Source organism: Diadema antillarum, unplaced genomic scaffold (genome assembly GCF_040938485.1).
Source record: "Diadema antillarum isolate AM-2024a unplaced genomic scaffold, OU_Dant_1.0 scf00000197, whole genome shotgun sequence".
Lineage (NCBI taxonomy): Eukaryota > Metazoa > Echinodermata > Echinoidea > Diadematoida > Diadematidae > Diadema > Diadema antillarum.
In genome coordinates, this window is record NW_027271086.1 from 1,090,612 (window position 1) to 1,113,059 (window position 22,448).

General features: G+C 38.1%; 1 protein-coding gene across 1 annotated transcript in view; it reads left to right on the forward strand.

Moving 5' to 3' along the window:
* Positions 1–22,448, forward strand: part of LOC139723646 (dual specificity testis-specific protein kinase 2-like) — a 101,238-nt gene that overhangs the window by 13,835 nt on the left and 64,955 nt on the right. The window contains 2 exon segments of the mRNA XM_071634872.1: positions 3,435–3,556; positions 17,802–17,850. Coding sequence (XP_071490973.1) covers positions 3,435–3,556; positions 17,802–17,850 — 171 coding nt within the window.

The window sequence follows — 22,448 nt, forward strand, 5'->3', positions numbered from 1 at the left end:
TTGTAGCAGTGGTCTCTATTGCAATATCTGTAAGAAGTGGACCCCTGATGAATTGATATTTTCCACTTTTTACAGATTTTCATATAGGCCTACAGTCTATTGTATTTCAAAACTTTGATGTATCTTGGTCATGTGTCATGTTCTGCTTTATCGATACATATTTGTACATTACAGACAGATTCTCGTTGGGGATATCAAAAAGTATAAATTGAAAGAGAGATCATTCCTTGCCTGAACCTGATTTGTTATTGGCATTCCCAGTTTACTCAGTAATTTGTGAACATGTCTCTCCTTAAAGGACAAGTTCACCTTCATAAACATAAGGATTGAGAGAATGTAGCAATATTAGTAGAACACATCATTGAAAGTTTGAGGAAAATCAGACAATCCGTTCAATAGTTATGAATTTTTGAAGTTTTTTTGCAGTACCCGCTGGATGAGAAGACTACTGCAGTGTATGAATAACTTAGATGTCATATGCGTACAACAATATAAGGAAAATATAAAGAGAATTTCACAAAATTCCATCTTTTGAAAAAAGTACACATTCCCCTGACTTGTTACCGATAAATGTTATGGGTAATATTATTCCCCCTGCCTTTAGAAAGAGGCAAGTCAATTACTCTTTTATTATGCGAAAAAAGTGAAAATATGTTGAATTTTCTTTTATATTTTCTTTATACTGTTGTACGCATATGACTCACAAGCTGTAGTAGTCTCCTCATCCAGCGGTTCCAACACAAAAATTTAAAAAATTCATAATTTTTGCATCAATTGTCCAAATTCCTCAAACTTTCGATGTGTTCTACTAATATTGTTGCATTTTCTCAATCCTTATGTTTATGAAGGTGAACTTGTCCTTTAAATATGACCTCTCCCAATTTTCACTGAAATTTCTATCTGTGAAAAGGTTGCCCAATATCACTTCAATGCCATTCAAGTGCCAAATATTAGCTCAAACCACACATTCCTTACACTGTACAGTGTACATTTGTTTAATGAAGATAGCTGTAAGCCTTTATACTGTATTTGTCTAATTTCCTCTTCAAAGTTTTTTATACATGTATGAGAACTTTGAATATTTCCTACGGTTTGCTGTGAGATATTTACATCAGGAAATTTGTACTTTTTCAAGTTAAAGGTCCTGTTTACCTTTGGGAGCAGTGATTTAAAAAATGTTCAAGATATCACTTTTGATGCACAAATGTGTTGGTCAGTTCTGTCACAAAACATCCTACCATATAAATTTTTTGCAATAAAGCCTAAAATATAAGGAGATGTCACCATTTTTCTCATTAAACCATACAGCTGTAACTGTAGACGGTTTCATCTGGAGACATTTTTATTACAACTATTTTTCACATTTTGTATATTTAACAATAAGATACTGGTTCAAATTTTTACATTGGTTGTTTCTATCCCTAACTCACATTTTAGAACTACTTTGAAGCACTAATGCTGGGTTTTTGATTCATCTGCGAATGTTAAATTACGCCTTTAATGTCACATTCATAACATTAAATGCTTCACTGTATACACACTGTACACAATCACTGTATCTGTTTGTTATTAGTCATACACTGTACATAATTTAGCCTGACGCTTGCATAGAATGACAAATGATGCACTTCTAGCAGAGAAAGAAAAAAGATAAGGAATTGCCCATAACACTGTTTGATATACAAATTTTTGGGAAACCTGTTAATTTGACAAATTAATACATTTACAATATAGTCCTGCAGATTGTAAGCAGTAATATAGCATTTAATATGGCATCATCTGTAGTATTGATGAGCTGTTGGCATAATGGCATTGATTGTATTCCATGTCCTTTGTACATCATTGACTGATGGAGCCTTTTTCATCATTTTATAGCTTTAGCTGATACAGTTAATACCTTTGTGGGTGTTCCGGAAATGTATGCTAGATTAGCCATGGGAGCGACTGGGTGTGAAGCCACTGGACTTGAAGTAAATCACTGCCAAGGCTGAAGTGATCAGTGGCCTAGAATTTATCTTTGTTATGTTTTTTTTTGTTTGTGTGTGTGTGTAACTTTGTGATAGTATGGGAAAGGGACAAAAAGTTGTTAAGGGGAGGGGGTAGGGTGATAAAAAAGGTTTTTTTTGGGGGGGGGGATGGGGTAATTGAAGAAGTGAAGGTGAGACATTTTCTTCCCGTGGGTCAGTCGGGAGGGAGGTGATTAGCATTTTACAGAGCAAACACCTTGACATTTCAGCATCTGAAAATTTTATGACATCTGAAGCTGCTGTCAAATTTAGTCGTCTGTGGATGTCTGCAAGTCTGTGGATGTATTTCCAGTGTGAAAGTGCTACGTGTACACTGTGATCAGTAGTATCTTGTGATGCTATAATCTATGGAAGTGAATAGGAGACCATCTGCTCTCAGCGAAGTCAGTCAATGCATTAGCTGAAGCCAAGTTTTATGCACACATAATGAATGAATGCTTTAGGGTAGCCTTGCTTTGGGTTTTATTTCAGCTAATTATTTTTTTAATGCGAATTCAAATGTGTAAAAACTTGTATCTAAAAAGAAAGAAAAGAAAGGTATTTGTCCGAAAGAATCAGGTGACAGAAACTACTTTTCATTCACTCACAGCGACAGCTACCAAAAATATTCTGAGGACTACAGTATACAACGTACTTGTATGATACATACTTGGTATATATGCAATGTACTGTACATTTTAATGTACATTATCCCCTTACTTTCATGCTGTTTATGTGTGCTTTATCGTAAAGGATTACTTTGAAATCCCTCCTCCCCTCTCTACTCCATATGGATATCAATGTACATAGTATCTAATGTCATGGTGACACAACAATGAAGCACATTTTGTTGAGCTTTTCAATGAAAACATATTCTGGGTAACAGGGCATTGTGACACTTAGGTCATATTTAGGTCTACTGGGATAGAAATCACAAAGGTACCATGAGGCAACTGGTCTACAATTGTAATTGTACAAAACTTTGCAAGAAAAAATCATAAAGTCACAGTGTGATTTATCTCTATTCTCACACCCTGCTGTTACTTCCTTTTTTATATAATAGAAAAGGACTCGAATAGGGTTGTTTTTTTTAAAATCAAGACAATGTTTTTTGTCAGCATCAACAACTGTATGGCATGAATAAAAATCATATCTTTCAATATGTTGTTATACATAAAATAGAAGTGGAAAGCGTGTTGTGAACAAATAACAGGAGCACTCAATATGTGAATTCTGTCTATCCCAGCTTCTGCCTCCATCTTTCTGTTTTTCGTTCACTCAATTTCTATCTCTCTGTTCCTTCTCGTCATCCATGCATACACAAATTTTGTTATTATTACACTGTATTTGCTGTCTGAATTTCCCCCTTAAAAAAAAAAGAAGTAAAACAATCACTCTCCAACGCTGTCTTTTTGATAATATCCACAGGTGCAGCACCATTGCACGGGCCAAGTCCTGGCGGCAAAGATTAACACATGCGAGAACAACTGGGACAACGTGCAGCACGAAATCCAGTTCATGTGTCGCGTGTCGCACCCAAACATTGTCAGGTAAGTTGAACCATGGACCTACGAACCAAATCTCTCAGCTTGAAGGCTCACACAGGTATAATGCAGAGATGCTGTGTTTCTCAGCTGGCCGGGAGTGAGAAACAGCGATTTAGCAAAGCACCCGTAGGGGGTGGGTTGGAGCGGATGTCCATCTCCCCCCCCCCCCCTCCGCCCCCTCCACTTTAGCTTTTTAACTCACCTGAGCCAAAAACTCAAGTGACCTATTGCGATCGCTCTTTGTCCAGCATCTGGCATCCGGCGTCCAGCGTCCGGTGTCCGGCGTCCAGTATGTGTATCAACTTTTTACATTTTCAATCTTCATGAAAACCCCATCGCCGATTTTCACAAAACTTGTTAGGTAGCATGTCTAGGGGGATAGGATCTCAGTTTGTTCAAATGGGCACCATTGCCCCTCCTTGGGGGCCCCCAGGAGGCCTAATACCCCCCCCCCCCCAATTAAGGAATCTTTAAAAATCTTCTCTCGAAGCATCCATACTGTCACACAACTATTAACTCCTGTAGTCTATATAGAACATCCTGCACGGGCCCAATGAGGGAATAAAGACATTCGCTACAGCAATGCTGAGCACTGTCACTGGTCCTACGGTCAAAAAGAAAAAAAAAAATCACTGTTGGATCAGCAACTTTTCAGGGATTGCTGAATTTACTGGTCCAACACGGCAGGTAAAATAACAGAATAAATATAATATAGCATTGGTCGGGGCCAGTAAAAAAAAGTAAAAAAAAGTACAGGACTATACAATACGGAAAATGCATTAGTGTGCTAGCATACTCACTCAATACTACCACAGTTCGTGGTTGCTAGATATCCCCCTCCCACCCCCCCCCCCCCCCCCCCCCCCCCTTGAATGTTGTCTCTGCATGACTACTGCAAGCTTGGTCTGTGAAGGTTGGTGTCAAGTACAAGTATGAAATTTGCCACAGTACTTTTCACTCTCACATTGTGTTTGTCATTAAAATGAATTCATAGTAATTTATCGTCAAGCAGAATTTGAAGAGCTTTGCTGTCAGATAAATGTGTACTAATTTGTTATTAAATGAAATTAATAGTAATTTGTTGTCAAATGACTTTATAGTAATTTTGCTATCAAATAAATTGAAAGTCATCTGTTTTCTAATGAATTGACAGTCATTTATTGTAAGCAAATGATGTGCAGGGCTTTACATTGTTGGTAGAAACAAACTCTCCTGCTCAAAGAAGAAAGCAAACAAACATTTCTACAATTGTAGTTTAAATATTCAGTGTCAGTAGCACATGAAGACAAGAAATCCAAATTATCATAGATAAATTAAGTGCTTGGATCAGACCGTAATTACATGTATTTGTTCTGTAATTGAGGAGAATTAGTCGCGTGAGTTGCCCAGACAAATGTACCACTATTCATCATGCTTTTTATGTTCTATTATCGTTGTGTGTGTGTGTGTGTGTGTGTGTGTGTGTGTGTGTGTGTGTACCGTGATGGATCACAGTGTAGTCAGGCTAATCCATCACAGTGGTTGCCTCAACAGTATGGTGGCCTTAAAGGTGCCAATGAAAGCAAGAGACTGAATTTTGCATTGTTCTTTCAGAGTGCGAACTCGCAAATCGCACTGTTCCCAAGGGGGGGGGGGGGGGTCTTATGAAGGAAGAGAACCCATTTTGAGTTCGTAATTTGTTGTAGACTCCATATCGACGATTTGAATGCTGGTTGAACCAGTCAAGAAGTCATGTTTAACATGCTACTAATAGTACTGCTGCATCATTACATATCCCAACCCAGGAATGCAAAGCTCTTTGTTAGATCGTATTTGGTGGGTTTTTTTTTTAAATCACACTCCTGGCATTAAAAGATGTCATCGTCAGTGACAGGGAATACCAACTGAATGACTGTACACATTGACTGCAAAGTCCTCTTGTGTTTACCTTGGAGTTGAGAAAAAGGGGAGAAAAGCTGGTCTTTGAACTTTCTCACGAGTTTCATACAATGGCAGCGGAGAATGTAGCAATTGTTCATTCATTGTCACTTCCCTATGGGGCATAAAAACTGCATTGTACTACAGAATATATGCTGTGTAGTTGTCCTACACTATACGTTGCATGTGGCTACTGGCACTTTGCCAGATATTTTTACAGTCTAAATAAAAAATGTTGAAGACGGTTGAGGTGAGGCTAGCACACAGCACACTTCAAATTGTCTGAGCTTCAAAATACTCTTGTACACATGCCCCCCTCCACACACACACACACACACATACACACAGAGCCAAGGATACAATACTAGTCTATGGTTCAGACATCATTGGTTTGTTTATACAAATGCTCGTTATACTGGACAAGATGACAGCAGTACACTCGTTATGTACACTGAGTACTTTACACACTGTAGACAGCAGCTGCATGTGTGTATTTCAAAGTAATTGGCAACAAGTTAGATACAGTGCAAAGGAGTTTTATAGATGGAGAACATCTGCATACAATCTACGCGTACATATAGCATCTTGTAGACTTGATGAACTGCAGAGCTGCATACCGGTACACGATTTGCGGATAACGCAGACAGTATGTAATCGTTGAAGACTTAGGAATCCAGAGAATGCAGTGAATGTCTGACATTGACTGTAGATGTCATGATCACATTTTGTCTGCCTGTGGACCAAATTGGTTGCACCCAGACACTCGCTCACTGTCACTGTCAGTAAATTGTGGGTATGGTTTTGGAGCAGGTCTATCAAAGGTGAATTCACAAATTATCATATATACAGTTGAACCTCTATTATCCGGCCTCCCTTTATCCGGATCTCTCTATTATACGGACGCAATCTCGCCGTGATTTTTTTTTTTTTTTTTAATATAATTACGGGAGGAAAGGGGGATTCCCAACTCCTTGAGAACTCCTACACAAACACACATGAATTACACTTCCAACATGATTAACATACATTACATCAAATTTCCTTCCAAATTGCTTACCCTCAGACATTTTAACATCCCCAAACATCCCCAAATGTAACAATGAAAAGGTTGCAGTATACACATTACTACATGTGGTACTACAATGGGCTACATCAGTACTTGTGTATGTATACGTACATAAAGCAATGAGTCTCCCGTATCCGGCCAAATCCCTTATCCGGATGAGCCCCGGTCCCGACTTGTCCGGATACGAGAGGTTCAACTGTATTGTGTTAGGCAGTGATCTGAAAGATGCAATTCAGGTCAATAGGCCATTTCATCAACACTTTCTATCTTTGTAATGTATTTCTTCTGTTTTGTGGTTTAGTTGTTTGTTTGTTTGTTTTTTGTTTGTTTTTTGGTTGGTGGTTGTTGTTGTTGTATCTTTTATTCATTTATTTATTTATTTATTTATAATTATTATTATTATTATTATTTTTTTTTTTTTTTGGGGGGGGGGGGGGGAGTCCACGTGGGACCTACAAGTGTATAGTATAATTGCAGGTTGTTTAATTCACCAACAGATTTATTCTAAATTTACTAGAGTTCTGCACCTGGAATTCAGTTTATGTAATTTGCTTTTACAGATCATTCTCGGTAAGCCTAGGCAAAGCTTTTTGGTCGTCAAGAATGACCTTTTGTTATAATGGTATGCAAGACATTTGGTATTTACAATGTATGTTAAATAGAGTTGTACACTAGTATGGTCTTTTGTGATGAAGTGGTCATGAGAAATTTACTGTGAACATTGTACATTTTATTTTGTACACTACAGTAAAGTGTGTGTAAATTTTTTTTTTTTTACAATGATTACAAAATTTAGAACCTAGAATACAATGTTTGTTTTTTCTCAACATTTCAATGCTAAAAATGCTTTTTGATATTTGAATAGCATTAATGTTGCCCTTATCACGAATGACTGGATATTTGATCGTGGTCATACATGACATTGTACTGTACCTTTGCAATTGGCAGTCATCATATAGTTAAAGAACATATTTCCACATGCTCCAAATAGCAAAATTTTCCCATTAAAACAGAGTAAACATTTTACATGTATGACTCATACAGTTGTGCCAAACTGTGAAGTGTATTTAAAGGACAAGTTCACCTTCATAAGCATAAGGATTGAGAGAATGCAACAATATTAGTAGAACATATCATTGAAAGTTTGAGGAAAATTGGACAATCGATGCAAAAGTTATGAATTTTTAAAATTTTTGTTTTGGAACCGCTGGATGAGGAGACTACTACAGCTTGTGAGTCATATGCGTACAACAGTATAAAGAAAATATAAAGAAAATTCAACATATTTTCACTTTTTTCGCATAATAAAAGAGCACCTGACTTGCCTCTTTCTAAAGGCAGAGGGAATAATATTACCCATAACATTTGTCGGTAACGAGTCGAGGGAATGTGTACTTTTTTCAAAAGATGAAATTTTGTGAAATTCTCTTTATATTTTCCTTATATTGTTGTACACATGTGACATCTAAGTTTTTCACACACTGCAGTAGTCTTCTCATCCAGCGGTTACTGCACAAAAACTTCAAAAATTCATAACTTTTGAACGGATTGTCCGATTTTCCTCAAACTTTCAATGATGTGTTCTACTAATATTGCTACATTCTCTCAATCCTTATGTTTATGAAGGTGAACTTGTCCATTAAACAGAACATGTGATAGTAGAAGTTTTTCTGTTCCAACACCAGTAAGCAAACTCTAACTAGTATTTATCAGCCAAATGAAAGCCACTAATCAGGTATCATGCTTGCTTTTTTGTGTGTGTTTGATGTGGAACCTAATTCTTGTTAAATGCAGCGATTATTTTGTTAACGGAGAACGGTTCAGAGTATCGTCTCCATCAGAACACAGGCAACTGCTGATATGTGGCCTGTCCAATACAAATAGGGAGAGAAAAATATTGAAATACTATGTTGTATAATCACTATATAGACCTGTGTATTGTGTGTGTGTGTGTGTGTGTGTATCTGAGTGTGTTTAAAAAGGAGAGATAGTGTATGTGAGGGAGAGGTGTTTTGTGGGTACGTGAAAATAAAAAAGAAGATAGTGTGCATAGTTTATGCAGGAATGCCTCTGTGTGAAAGAGAGAAAGAAAGAGAGATGGGGTAGAGGAAGGGATGAAGAATATGGTATTATACAACAGTATTGTGTGTGTATGTGTGTGTGTGTGTGCACATATAAAGAAAGGAGAGAGAGAGAGGGGTAGAGCATGTTTTTATTACAGTGTGCACATGTCTCCGTGTGTGTGTGTGTGTGTGTGTGTGTGTATTAAAAGTGTATATTATGTGTGTGTATATGATGGGGTGGGAACAGACAGCTGCCTCTGCAGAGATTTCCTGCACAGAAGCACGGTGTCAGCCCCATGGAATTCATAAACATAAGAATTCCCATCATTGTTTGAATTGTTTGGAGCTGATATCACCGTGAGCTCGTTACAATGTACTTCAGGTCTAATTGTGTCATTTTAATGGGGACACCAGTCTGATACTTGAACAGTAGACTTTCCAGGAACTGAAAATTGTGCTTTTTACGTGTGTTTGGTACAACAAGGAGGAAGAAAGTTAACAAATAGAGTGGTAAAAGATTTAAACTGAAGGACAGCCTTTTAGTGAAAGTGGCCATCAAACTACAGATTGATGGGAAAGAATGTTCCTGGTCTGCAGAGCTGAGCTCTACACCAACATGCATCAGTGCAAGAGAATTTTAATATGCACTTGAGGGGGAAAAAGAATGTTGCAAGTGAAAGGGATGAATAATGTGCTCCTTAGTGATGCCTGAAGGATGTTAAAGACAAGTTAGTACTTTGAAAGTACTGTCTACAGTAGGAAGAGTGCTTACATTGTGTTTTGATGTACTTCATGTATTTACTGAAAAGCTTTCATATTAGGACTCAATTTATGATCATTTGCACAATACACATGCCTCAAACAAATCTTGGTACCCTTAACTGTGAAATTTTGTTGGAAGTCCCCCCCCCCTTTCAAACTTTGCTTCCCTAGTTGTTTGAAATAAAGATTATACATTTGCACAGTTCGTTTTCAGCATGATGTATTTCCTTGTTTCTGGATTCGAGTATTTTATTTTGAAATGTTCCATGTTGATTTCCATTTTATATTGATAATCGTGAACCTGCAATTACATTCTATACTTCAAACCCACAACATTTACAACATGTTATGACAGTAACACTCCTGCCAGTCTGGAGACGAGACTACACCACCAACTGGCATGGCATTTTACTGTCTTCAGTAGATAGCAATGCCTGTGCATACATAAGTTGTACACAATCCTACAGAGTCCGAGCCACATTGCATAACCGCAGAGTTTAACAGACTGTAGATTGCATCTAACGCCTTACGCAATCACAAGGATGGTAGTCTGTTTTGTTGTTGTTGTTTTTTTTTATTGTATACATGTACAATAACAGTATCATGTTGTACTGTATGCAGTTTGAAGCAAGGTCTGGAAAATGGTGATATTGAGGCTGAGAAGCTTCGAACATACTCAAGCCTTAAACAGAAAGAATGCTTTGTCAGAGGTCAGCGCTCAGAAGCCAGACCATATACATGTAGGCTTTGTCCAGACTGCAGCCTTAGTGACTGATGGCGTTTGGAGAGTTCTGACCATCGAAATTTGTTATTGGAAGGGGTATCAAAATGAAAAAGAAAATGTCACATTATTTGACATTTGTCTTAGAAATATAGATAACCGTACTGTAGTGCATGAGGTAGTAGTTCATGTAGAGTGCAAGATCCTTTGTTATGTGCTTTACATATATTGTATAATCTGTCCAGTTTAATACACAATTACAACAAATAATTCATAGAGGCTACATGTGTAGCACTCCTCAAGCTTTATAATCATCTGAAAAAGAGAGGCTTAGTTTGAAAGATTAAGGCCACCTGTTACAAAAACAATTTTCTGTCATCTGCAGATTCTAAACAGTTCTTTGTACTGTTAGTGTAATCCTGGGCTCCAGCAAACTACTTAATCCAGTGCAGTGAGCTGTAGAGATTAAAGGGGGAAAAAAAAGGAAAGGACAGACAGACAGATTGAGAGATAAAGGAAGTCAAAAACTGTTTGAAATGAAAAAATTCAGCGAAAGCGGAAATCTGCAAGACATGCTTTGTATCATGTCCTTCGATGCCTCCTCATTTCCATTTATCCGGTTATCTTTTTGCCAAGTACTCTCTAGTGCTGTGGCCGTTGTTGCGTATGTCAACACCGCTCTAGATGGCTGCCCAAGTGATTAATTCGAGCAGATCACCACTCTCAGCCGCTTTTCGGTTGGGAGTGTGTGATTGCGGTGCGATGAAAGCCGTGATACTTTGAGTAGCTCTTGTATCTTGCACCAGCAGAGTGGGCCTCTCTGGCAAAGACTTTGTATTATTATGTAAAAGAGACTATGGCATGATCTATAGATGCACATACCCTATTGTATGTTTACATTATTTGTTCTTTTATCAGAGCTACGAACATGTATATGTACCGTTCTTGCCAGGAGGAGGTATGCTCAACATCTGTGTGACTTGTGTTGGGTCTTTAAAAATATTCTAAGAGTCTGCGATCAAGGCTATGGTGATATGTGTGAACATACTGTAAATGATGTACCTACTAGTGTACAACTGCTCTGGCTTATGTTTTCCAGCCTAGACTTTGAGTTACTTTCACACAGAGCCCAGAACAGGTAAAACCTGTTCCAGAAACTGCCTCCAGCAGGTTGGCACAAGAAAATGGACCATGATACACTGCAGAGCTGAGTTTAAAACTATTTTGAAATAATAGTTACCTTAATATAATTATCACTGAGAGAAATTCCATAGTCTGGACATCCAAACTCCTGATGTAAAATGTTGACATTAATGCTGTTGTAATTGCACTCATATTTTTTTTTGTCACAATCCAAATTTTCAAATTTTTAGTGTGACAACAGAAATAATGTGTTTTATGAGATTTGGATTGCAATCCAAATTGCACAAATTTGTGTGATTTCTTGCAAAAAGTCTAGGTGTGCAGTTGATAACGGTGACTGCAAAGAACTTCTAAGATTTTACATTCCATAATGCACCATGCAGTCCCTCCTTGCTATCTTTTACTATGCTCTGGCTTCCCATGATACATTGAGTTGACCTTGAGATGTACACTAGTATAAAAGTAATACCATTCATAACATGCACCGGTCAGCTCATGATTGCGACCCAAATTTCGAAATTTTTGCAATGAGAAGACACTGATGTCATTGAAATCGCACAGAGCAGGGCTTTTGCTATTGAATGCCCTCTAGGCTTGAATGGCCATTGAATGTCCCCTATGAAGGTTGAGTATCTGTTGAATACTCCCTTTTTTCACCATTTTACAATTTTCCAATGCTGCAAGAGTTCATACCGCAGGAGGGGCATTGGAAATTATTGCCCATCAAATTTTGGTTGCACCCCACAGAAAAATAAAGGATAAACACTGATTATACTCAACAAAAATTGTCCTTGTTAATTGTGCGTGGCAGATGGAAATCAAATGCATGGTGTGTGGTGCTCTCTTGCATACTTGTACAGTACATTCAGAGGGGTTATCAAGAAAGAACTCTTCGTGGAAATTTAAAATGAAGTGGATGTCTGGAGAAACACCTGCATCTATACAGTGTACATAGAAGTGTATATGCGGACAATGTTAATCTGTAGTACAGTTCTCTTGTTTTTCAAGGTTGCTGTCTGATGTTCCGTGACGATTATTTTCTGATCACCCTTGGAGGCCACAAGGCTGCTGCTAATTTGGACCGTGTTATTCCATACCAGCACTTCGTGGAAAATGTAGATGATACAGTAGACATTGCAGCCGATCTTTCTTGTTAGAACGCTACTATATTTGTACCAAGCGCTACCAGCAAGCAGTCAAAAAAGCATAATGAGGTGTGGATGGATATCTGTGACCTCTATCTTTTGACACATGTTCTTCTTTAAGTATGGGTATACATACGGATTGAAATTTTTCATGATGAATAAAAGGGTCGTTCTGAATCAGGGATAACGTTTTCACACAGTAGTTGGGCTGCAAATACCAGTAATGCCCCCTTCATTCAGTTCGAAGCTTGTTTTATCTAGATGTGTTTAATCTCTTCTCAAGTTGTACGGAGAGAAAAAGAAATTGTGTGAGATTAATGGGCTGGAGACTGGTTCGTGACCTGGTTGTGACTTGACTCTCGCTAGTCGCGGAGATGTCTCCACAACGTCTCTTGGAATGTAGCCAAGTCTCTGGGAAGCCACGAGAAAATTGACATGTTCAATTTTTAAGAGTCTTTTTCCAGTCTCTCGCTGGTTGCAGAGACATTTCTGTGATGTCTACAAGTTGTGACCAAGTCACGGAGTCTAATTTTATTCATGAGGTCTCCGAGACGTCTCTGCAACTTTGCGGAGACCCATTAGTCACTTACCAAGCACGTTGCGGAGACGTCTCAGAGATGTTGCAGCGATGTCTTCATGACTTCCGCAGAAATGAATTAGGCCATTATCTTATATGGAGACATCTCTGAAGTTGTCATGGAGTCTCCTTCTTTGTTAGAGTGCAGACCATTGTTTTATCTCTCGAATCGCACAAGTCGCAATGACTGATCAGTCGCGGCAGTTGTGGCAAAGTCTCCGGTGAGATATGCCCTAAATAAAGCAAAGTTACTGTGAATCAGGGAGAGGTACAACGAGTGTATGTATCTGGCTCTAGTTAGGCCTGCATGACATTTTTTTTTTTTTATCTGCAAGATTCAAATAGTAACATGAATTTTTAAACTTTGATGATTAGCTTATAGTTTTAATTTAAAATACACTTCTACATTATACCTAATCTTTCAAATTGAACTTTTGAGTGAGAGCCCCACTCAATGATTAAACCACAAAACCGGAAGAAATACATACTGCAGTGTATGCAGCATTTATGGCGATATTAAAACGTGCTGATGTGTGACGATACAGTAGTGTACAACAAGCACTAGAGATTGACCTGGAAGCTTTTTGGAAAAACATTTTGTATGAGTGTGTACATATACGTATTTGGTGTTACAGTGTCTTTGTTCTTGTGTTGGAAGTTTGTCAATGATAGGGAGCCTCCCACACACTTTCGCGAGAAGTGAGAATGATCGGTTCAGGCAGAAACTTCTCTCCACCAGTGAATTTGACAATTTGACTGACCAAATATTGACTTTTGTGTCTCAGAATTGAACATCAAGCAAGGGCAACACATCCTTTAACTTCCTCAGTAGATGTTTCCAATTTAGGTGGTTTCTAATGCGCCCCAGGCTTGTTAGTACAGGTACACTTGCGCAGTGCTACTACTAATCGACCATGTCAGCAACGCCACTTCCCATCCTATTTGGTAAGCTTCTCAATGTTGGTGCACCACCTACACGATACGCTGGAAAAAAAAGAAATCATCTTTGTTCAAGTGATGCACCATGATGTACTCAGCAGCTCAGTGAGGTTGGTCAGCTTAAAGTTGCATCCGTGGATATAATTTCTAATGTCACGCAGATGGTGATTATGCAACATCTCAGGGGAGATCCCCTGATATGCATGTGACAGTGGTTTGCTTTGGGTTGTTGTTGTTTTTCTCACCCAAGAGTGTGCTTGGATGAGGCATCAGTTACTGTAAGTGGAAATTTTCGCGCATTTCGCGCAACCAGAAACTAGCGCGAAAATAAAAGCATGCAAATATTTTTGCTTGCCATATGCTCTTGTACGTGATGTCATGATTCCGCGGAATTAAAAACACGCGAAACTCTTCTTACCCGGCAAAGCGCGAAAAATTAGTCACGCGAAAATATCCACTTTTACAGTATGCTAGCATTGCATGCTGTACACACTTGGTTGCCGTGGGAATCATTTCAGCATTTCATGAAATTTGTCAAGTCACTGACAGCTGTTTTAAGCTACTGGAATCCTTGCATCTGATTGGCTGAGAACAAATTTGTCAGTGAAAATCACTGACCAAACACTCAATGAAATGCTCTCTGATCTGTGTTGGCAATACTTCTTTCCTGTTAATATATTTTGAAAATGCACTCAAAATATGACTTTTTAGTCTACTCATACGGTGTACGTCTGGTGCAAAGAGGGGATTCATCATCATGACATTTCATATTTCACTTTTGTTTTAGATAACTGTGTTAGATTTGTCCCTGTTTATCCAAATTTTTAAAGCAATTATGAACATGTCCTATGCAAACTGTATTCAATGCATCCCTGTACACTAATGCACATGCAAATTACATGTATAAAATGAGGGTATGAGAACTCACAGAATGTCAACTGACAGTATATTAAAGTTAAAGAAAAAAGATACAAGGACAAAAATGTGCTACCATTGCCCAGCCTGCTGCTCATCAGCAGATGGATGGTTGCTAGGCGACGTCATGTGACGGTGAAAGTGATGCCGACTTCCTGTCCGGATTCCGCAATAAGATACATGTATGCGCAGGGATAATGGTGTCCCCGTGGGAGATCAGATAATTTCTTGCAGTTGGCAGGTGTGACCGAAGCTCCTATTTACACTGCTTCAAAAGCCTGACTTCCTCCGCTAGTCCGCATTGCTGGAGGATTTATTTTTCTTCCTCCAAACCACCTCGTCTCCTAGGCAACAACCTCTTATGTCCATACTATTGAAAATTTGGGCTAAGAAAGTGTCAGCATTTACATTGCCACTTGCCAGTGAAATATAGCCACATTTAGGGGAAAAGATTGTTTGGATGAAAGTTGCGAGGCAGCTGCATCAAATTTGCAGATAATGGCAGAGAAATCACAGGCCAAAGTTCATTATTTTTATAAAAATTTGCATGTGCTGTCATGTTTTGGAAAGAAAGTTATGCCAAAAGAAAAATATTTGCAATATTTGTCATGAGACTTCCCGTGGTGTTGGTACTGTTGCATCATACAACAAGTAGCTGTAGTTGAGTGCTGCAGACTGCCAAGTCAATTATGAATTTAAGCATTACCTTGGGAAAAAATTTTATATAACTTAGGCGATTTTTCATTTCTTTGCAAGTGGAAAGCTCAAACATCACATTTTGTAATGTTGCAATTTTTCCCAATGAAAGGAAAACAAGTTTCGCCTGAATTAGGTGTAGCATGCAAACAAAGCTTAAATTGTGAGTTTGTACTCATTGCATGATTTCATTTCATATTGTTGCCACCAACATTTGCTGTGCACTCACACACCCTCTTTGTGTTTTGGGCAGCGTACACTAATTATTGGGCAAGTACAGTCAAAGGAATTAAAAAGCCTATTGAAAGTGTAGTACTCACTTTATTGCCTGTTAAGTGGGAGAATGGGATAGATATTGATTTAATCATGAAGGGAATATTTGCTTCTCTCTGTCTCTCTTCTCCTTTTTTCTTTCCTTTAATTTTTCACAATGTATCAGGTAGAACAGCTCCGTACGACTGCTCCTTTTAAATCACAAAATTTCATGTGGAGGCAGTCATATGTTTCTCATGTCATAAGAGATAGTGATATATTATATATCATAAATGTTTACAGAAGGCAGATGTGATATATTGATAGATGAGATTCTTTTCTGCAATACAATCTGATCCATGTAACATGCTATCTGAAAGTATCAAGTATCTAGATTTCAGTGGTGGATATGTAGAGCTGGGCCCCATTTCTTCTCTCTCCTCTTTCTTAAAAACACAACAACATATAGAGCTGCAGATATAGTTATGATTTTGTTCTTGCCGAAACCCATACCGTCTGCTAACCCCAGAATAGGGCTGAGACAGTATCACTACATAGAGAACAGTCTGAGATCTACAATTTGTAGATGATGCAGAAATAGCACAAATTGCAGCAAATTATAGTATGACGTATGCACGCAATTTCCTCCAATGATTTTGACTGTGAGGTGAGAGACTGCAGTATCCATCAGTATGGCATGCTGTCTTTTCCAAGTTGGAATTCCATCATCGGCATGGCATGATATCTGTTGAGAATAGTGACAGCACTGCGAAGTTACCACTGGGAAAGCACCTATGTCATACGACTGTCAGGTGTATTTTGACAGTGTCTTGTGTTCGTGACCTCTCATGTTTTTGACCTCTCCGTGTCAAGTAGAGTGTTAAGAGGAGAATGTAGATCTATTTAAAAACAGAGGCAGTTGTTTTTGAGTGATAGTTTCGATCTTACTGAGATTCATAGTACCATGTACGCTGTTTTGATAAATGTCGTGTTTCACTCCAGATTTTGTTTGGAGCTGCAGCTTTCGTGCTTTTGTTTCCATTCCAAAGCAACTTTTTCTCTCTTTCTGCTTTGGCAGTTGATTCTCTTATTTTGCCATTCAATTCAGTGTACCAAATTCTTGCCGAACTGACCTCAGTCTCAGAATACATTTAATGCTTTTAGAACCAGCTCTTTGAGAAATAGTTGGTGCATATTTGAAAGAGAATGATTAAAAGCAGCATTGAAAACAACTGAATAATGCAAGAATGCAGTTAATAAAGAAGCCAGAGATTGGCTTAAACTTGCACAAAAACTTTGTGAGAGGTACAAGTGTAAGATCACTTGAATGCATAAGTTGATTGAATTCAAAGGCTTCAGATATGTTATTCAATGGATTCATGGAAAAGAGTGTTAAACATACAGGATGTATCATGAACCATGAAATCCTGTATGAAGCATGCCATTTGTGTGCTACCACTCAGAAGGCCCTCATATCACAATTTTTTTCAATATATTTCGAGATCTAGACAATTAAGTCCTCATGGTATGAGTGTGTCCAATTAATTCTTAATGATTTTGGTCACTATGCATCATCTGAAAGATGGACACTTGCTGATTTCTACTTTCAGATTCAAGGAAGGAAAATCACATGATTGTTATTTTATGCATATTGTGTATTTGTATGTGTGTTTTTTTTTAATTTGAAATTTTGCAAAGAGAAGAAAAAAAATCCAGATGATTTCTACATAACAAAGTTATGTTCAACTGATGAAAATAGCTGTTAAGAAGGTCTGCAATTTAAGATATCCATTCTGATTTTCTTAAATGCTTCATATAGAAATATGATTTGATGTTTTGATGCCCTGTGGCTTTGATTGTATGCAGTTCATTCATCTTCCTCGCACTTCCTCCTCCTTTTCGGTGAAAAGTCCCCTTTTGTTTGAACTTTTTAGTCTCCCATCAAACGAATGAACATGATGTATCATTTATGCTGTAAAGGATTAATGGCTTTGATGTTCTGTACATGTGTATTATTCATCTTTTCCACTCTCCCTCTCTTTGCCTTTCCAGACTCATGGGACTATGCATTCATGAAGGGAATCTACATCCGCTGCTTGAGGTAATACATCCTTTAATGAATTAAAGTGAAAACATATTTTGGTAAGGGGTTGAGAACCCGTGTTGCAACATTTCATATTTGCTTGCTATATATATCGAAAGAGTCTACCAAGAAACTTACCTGGTTGACGCGATTTGCTGGGATGATGAGTCGTTTCGGAGTGTTCTGAGATCAAAAATAAAAGTCAGTATGCCGACTTTTATTCCAGAAGGATCCAGGTTAACTCGATCTCAGGGACAACTAGGCCCTATTTCAGACAATTAATACGCAGTTTGTGATCGTCATATTCTATACATAGACGCACATTAATTTTGTAGGCGCGCCAAAGAGGTTCGTTGATGTGCACGTTGTATCAACTCAGCCCATAACTGCGACCAGCCAAAATGCGAAGCGCTCCCATAGTACAACACTGTACAATCCAGAGGGACAACTCGGCCCCGCCGTCAAAGAGAGACCGAGTTGTCCCCTTTTCCGAGTTAGCCTGACCCCGATCGGGTAAGTTTTGAGATGCGAACATTTTGGTTTAAATTTCACATTTTGGTCTTTACCCAACGAATATCTTGTTATTACAGCATTATTCCACACATCTCTTAGGCATACGTGAACATTTTGGAGCGAAATTTGACAATTTTGCAGGCGTACCAGAACTATGCTTTGCCTTTTAAAAACCAGAGTAGATTTAGTACTGAACTTACTGCACATCCATCTTGGTAGTGTATCAGAGCAGATTGTGGTGCTGCAAGGGTGAGGGAGCTTTTTGCTCTTTAATAGCTAGACTTTTAAAACTAGAAAAAAACAACAACATTGTACAACAGTGTCATGTATCATCAATTCCTCTATCCTTGTCGGATATTTCCTGCTGCATAATCTGCATCAGCCAGTCTGCCTTCTCGACTGTTGTGTGCTGTGAAGCAAAGCCAAATTTATATGAGGCATGAAATTTTCACGAATTGAAGCCAACAGCCTGTTTTCGCAGCATGAGATTTTTGCGAATTGCCACTGGCATTCAATCCATATAGGGAAGCATCAAGAACTTTCACTTGCATTTTAATATCGCGAATCTTGGCTCTCGCAAAACTGAACTGTGCTAAAATTTGTGGTTTTACAGTACATGTATAACGTTTCAGGAGTTTTTCTGTATTTCCTATTGTTTATTGAAGATTTTCATGTCAATATGTTATTCACTGGCATGGCCCTCATTATCATAGTGTGGATTTGAACACACTGCAGACACATTGATATTCAAGCATACATGACCTTTTATTTATTCTTATTTGAGATAACTGCTTAATAATACTTATACATTCACCAACAGAGTGTGATATGAATCCCAGGTATGTCAACAGCAAGAGAAACATATCAGCAATACATAAATCTGTGTTACGATGTCGAAGTCATAGGCACACACCAAGTAGCTGCTTGTCGAAGGTCCTTAGATCACCCATGTATTTGATTAGCAGTCCGCAAAATTTTCGAACAGGAGCAGTGATTGAACTAAAGTGTACTTTGTTCATGTACATTTGCACGTTCTGCTGCACGTGCATGTAGGGAAAATATTGACGATTCAGTCGCGAATGGTATGTTAAGTTGGCAGTCTGTTGGTTTACGGTCACAAAATGTTTCACACAATGCAAATACACGACATACTGTACTTGGCACACACACACACCCCATACCTCCCTATCATGATATGATCTATTCAGTGGATGGCTATTCTTGATTATGTACAAATTTGTACACTGTACGTACAGGCTGTATACATATGAGTCACTCCTGGACAAGAGAGGAAATCTTGACCTTTAATATCTATTGATTATGAAAGAGTTTAAGTTATTACTCCCCTCCCCCTCGCCGTGAATATTCAGTGTTCATCAGTTCTTAAAATTATTACGAAAAAAGCAAACACAGTGATGCAAGAATTCTTTTTCAATACTTGATGGCCTTTCAGATTAATATTCTTTTCATTCACTTTCAATAATAATGTGAAAGTATGCAATCACATACATTTAGGACATAATGCATGAACTTTATCAAATTGAATTTCAAGTTTTCTTACAATTTCTGTACCTCAGAGAGTAGCTGGAATGACAGAAAAGCAGATTGTTGGCTTTTCATCTGCCATTACACTATTTCTATTGATGACTACAGTGTGGTATTAAACTTTATCAATAGCATATAATTTCACACATTAAGAATTTGAAGGTTGAAAACAAAGTTTGAAGATGTCTGTGCCTCAGAATATTTTGTCATGTAGCAGACCTGTTTATTTTTTTTTTTTAAATCTATACGAAATAGGAAATTATCATTGTACATACTGTATACCTCTATGGTTCTTAGGGTTTTCAGGGTCTATTTTGTCTTCGATCATTTATTGAAATCATTTTGCTGGTGACATATTCTATGAAACAGCATTTCCTAGGGGTGATGACCCTTTAGATATATCTTGCAACTTTTAGTACTAATGGCTTAATTTACATTTTGATTGAAAGAAAAATTACACCATAAAATGTATGCTGGAGAATATCATACAAAGGAAGTATAAACTCTACAAAACACTCCGATTGAATGAAAAGTGGCTGAAGAATTGCACACAACCATGGATACACCATTTTACAAGAATTGTATTCATACTGCATGATTCAGCAATCCAAAATGAGCTAATTGCATCATTCAAACTTAATAACCACACAGAGTTCAGAAGCCAATGGGCTTTCCTACATCAGTAATTTTCATCTTATCAATTGTGTTTATCTTATTCACCCTGAGACCAAGAAGCTCCTTGCTGAGACTAAAGTCTGTGTGGAATGATGTGTCAATTTAAACTGAACCTTGTCCTACAGGGCCCTATAGCCCCCCCCCCCCCCCCCCCCCCCCCCCTGCTCTGGGCTTACAAAATTTGTTGGATTGACCCTCAAAGGTCAAGTACTCCATCGATTGGTCTGCTATATTTTTTTTATGATGTCCTGACAAACAATTTATTTCAACAGGATTGCTTCATAGGTGATAGAAGTACAGAAGTATAGCCATCTGTTGTCATGATCTCATTTCTTAAAAATAGGACACAAAGTGAACGAGTATTGCCAAGTATGTATCTGTAACATCCAAAGCATTGTGAGATTACGCCCAGGCTACCGATCCAGTATTTTGTTCAGTCCCGTATGGATGCTTCTGTGTCTGCTGTTTTTCTTTCACTCTTCATACTCGCAGTACAGTAGGATTCAAGTGGTTTGAAAATACAAACACAGTGTTTGCCGATACATGGTTTCATATCCCTTTAAGATTATGACCCACAGACTGAAGTTGCTAGAGTAAGGCTCACCAAAGTCCAGTTGACTTTTTTGTTTTGTTTGTTTGTTTAAGGTAGGGGGAAAAGTCATACCAACATTATGACCGACTTTCAAAAGTGAAACATACATTTACTTTTTCATACTCTATGATATATGTTAGTTGCAATCTTATGAATCATGTCAAGGTTTCATCACATATACACACTCACACACACACACACACACACACACACACACACACTCGCACTTCATGCACATAATGATTGATTTTTCCTAGCGTATTGTAAAGTGAAACTCATGAGTTGCTGTCTAGCAAATATTCCCTGAAGTGCAGGCAAAAACTGCAGATATCATTAAAATCTGCTCAAACTACAGCTTTTATAGAAAATGTGCCCTCAAATCATATACCAGTATATATACATATGTAGTACCCGTTAAAATCTGAAATCACATTCTGTAATGAGCAGAAGTGTGCACAATGTATTTTTTATTGTATTTATGGGTTTTTTTCAGCCATTTGTCATTATTGCCATCTTCTCACCTTTTTTTCCCCCCGCTGTCATTGCATTTTCTCATTGAGGGAGCATTTTTTTCTGCCAGGTCAGCAGAACTCATAACTCGTATGCAGTGCTGTGCCCAAGTTAAAAAAAGAAAATAGAAAGAAAGAAAGAAACAATTGTAAATCGAGAGTTGAGCCAGGCAATTTACATTGTACAACAAACATGATATGTTGTATGTACTGGGTATGCAGTAGAGAAGTAATCATCAGTTCCACCGGCATTTAAATCAAGAATCTCTCTTGCAGAGCTCCGTAATTAATGTTGCAAGTTGCATATATACATGTAGTCGGCTGAGTGTTCGAGGCACCTAATAACGCCCTGCTCATAACGCCCTCCTCATTTTCAGCTGACGATATCATGTCCATTTCTCACCCTTCACTTGTACAAGTATGCCATTGTTGTCAAACTTACATGTATGTGGATACAGTGCATGCATTGTGTTCATTCTAAAAGGGGAAAAAAAAACACAAACATGACAAAGCAGAAGCTGAATATACAATTGTAGTTTTCAATATTTGTGTGGATTAGGCTCCGCCCACTTATCAAGGGAAGCCCCGCAGTACTTCCGCACACCATAGAAGGCAAGCCATTGATCTTTTCAGCTGTGAAGGAGAAATATAAATTGCTTCTCCATATAGGTGTGAAATTGTTAATGACTTGGAAGGCATCTTGTCAGCCGCTGGCATAATTTATGGTAGAGTGAAATATTTAGTTTGCTAGAAAACATGCAAGTTATTTGAGTTTGTTAGCA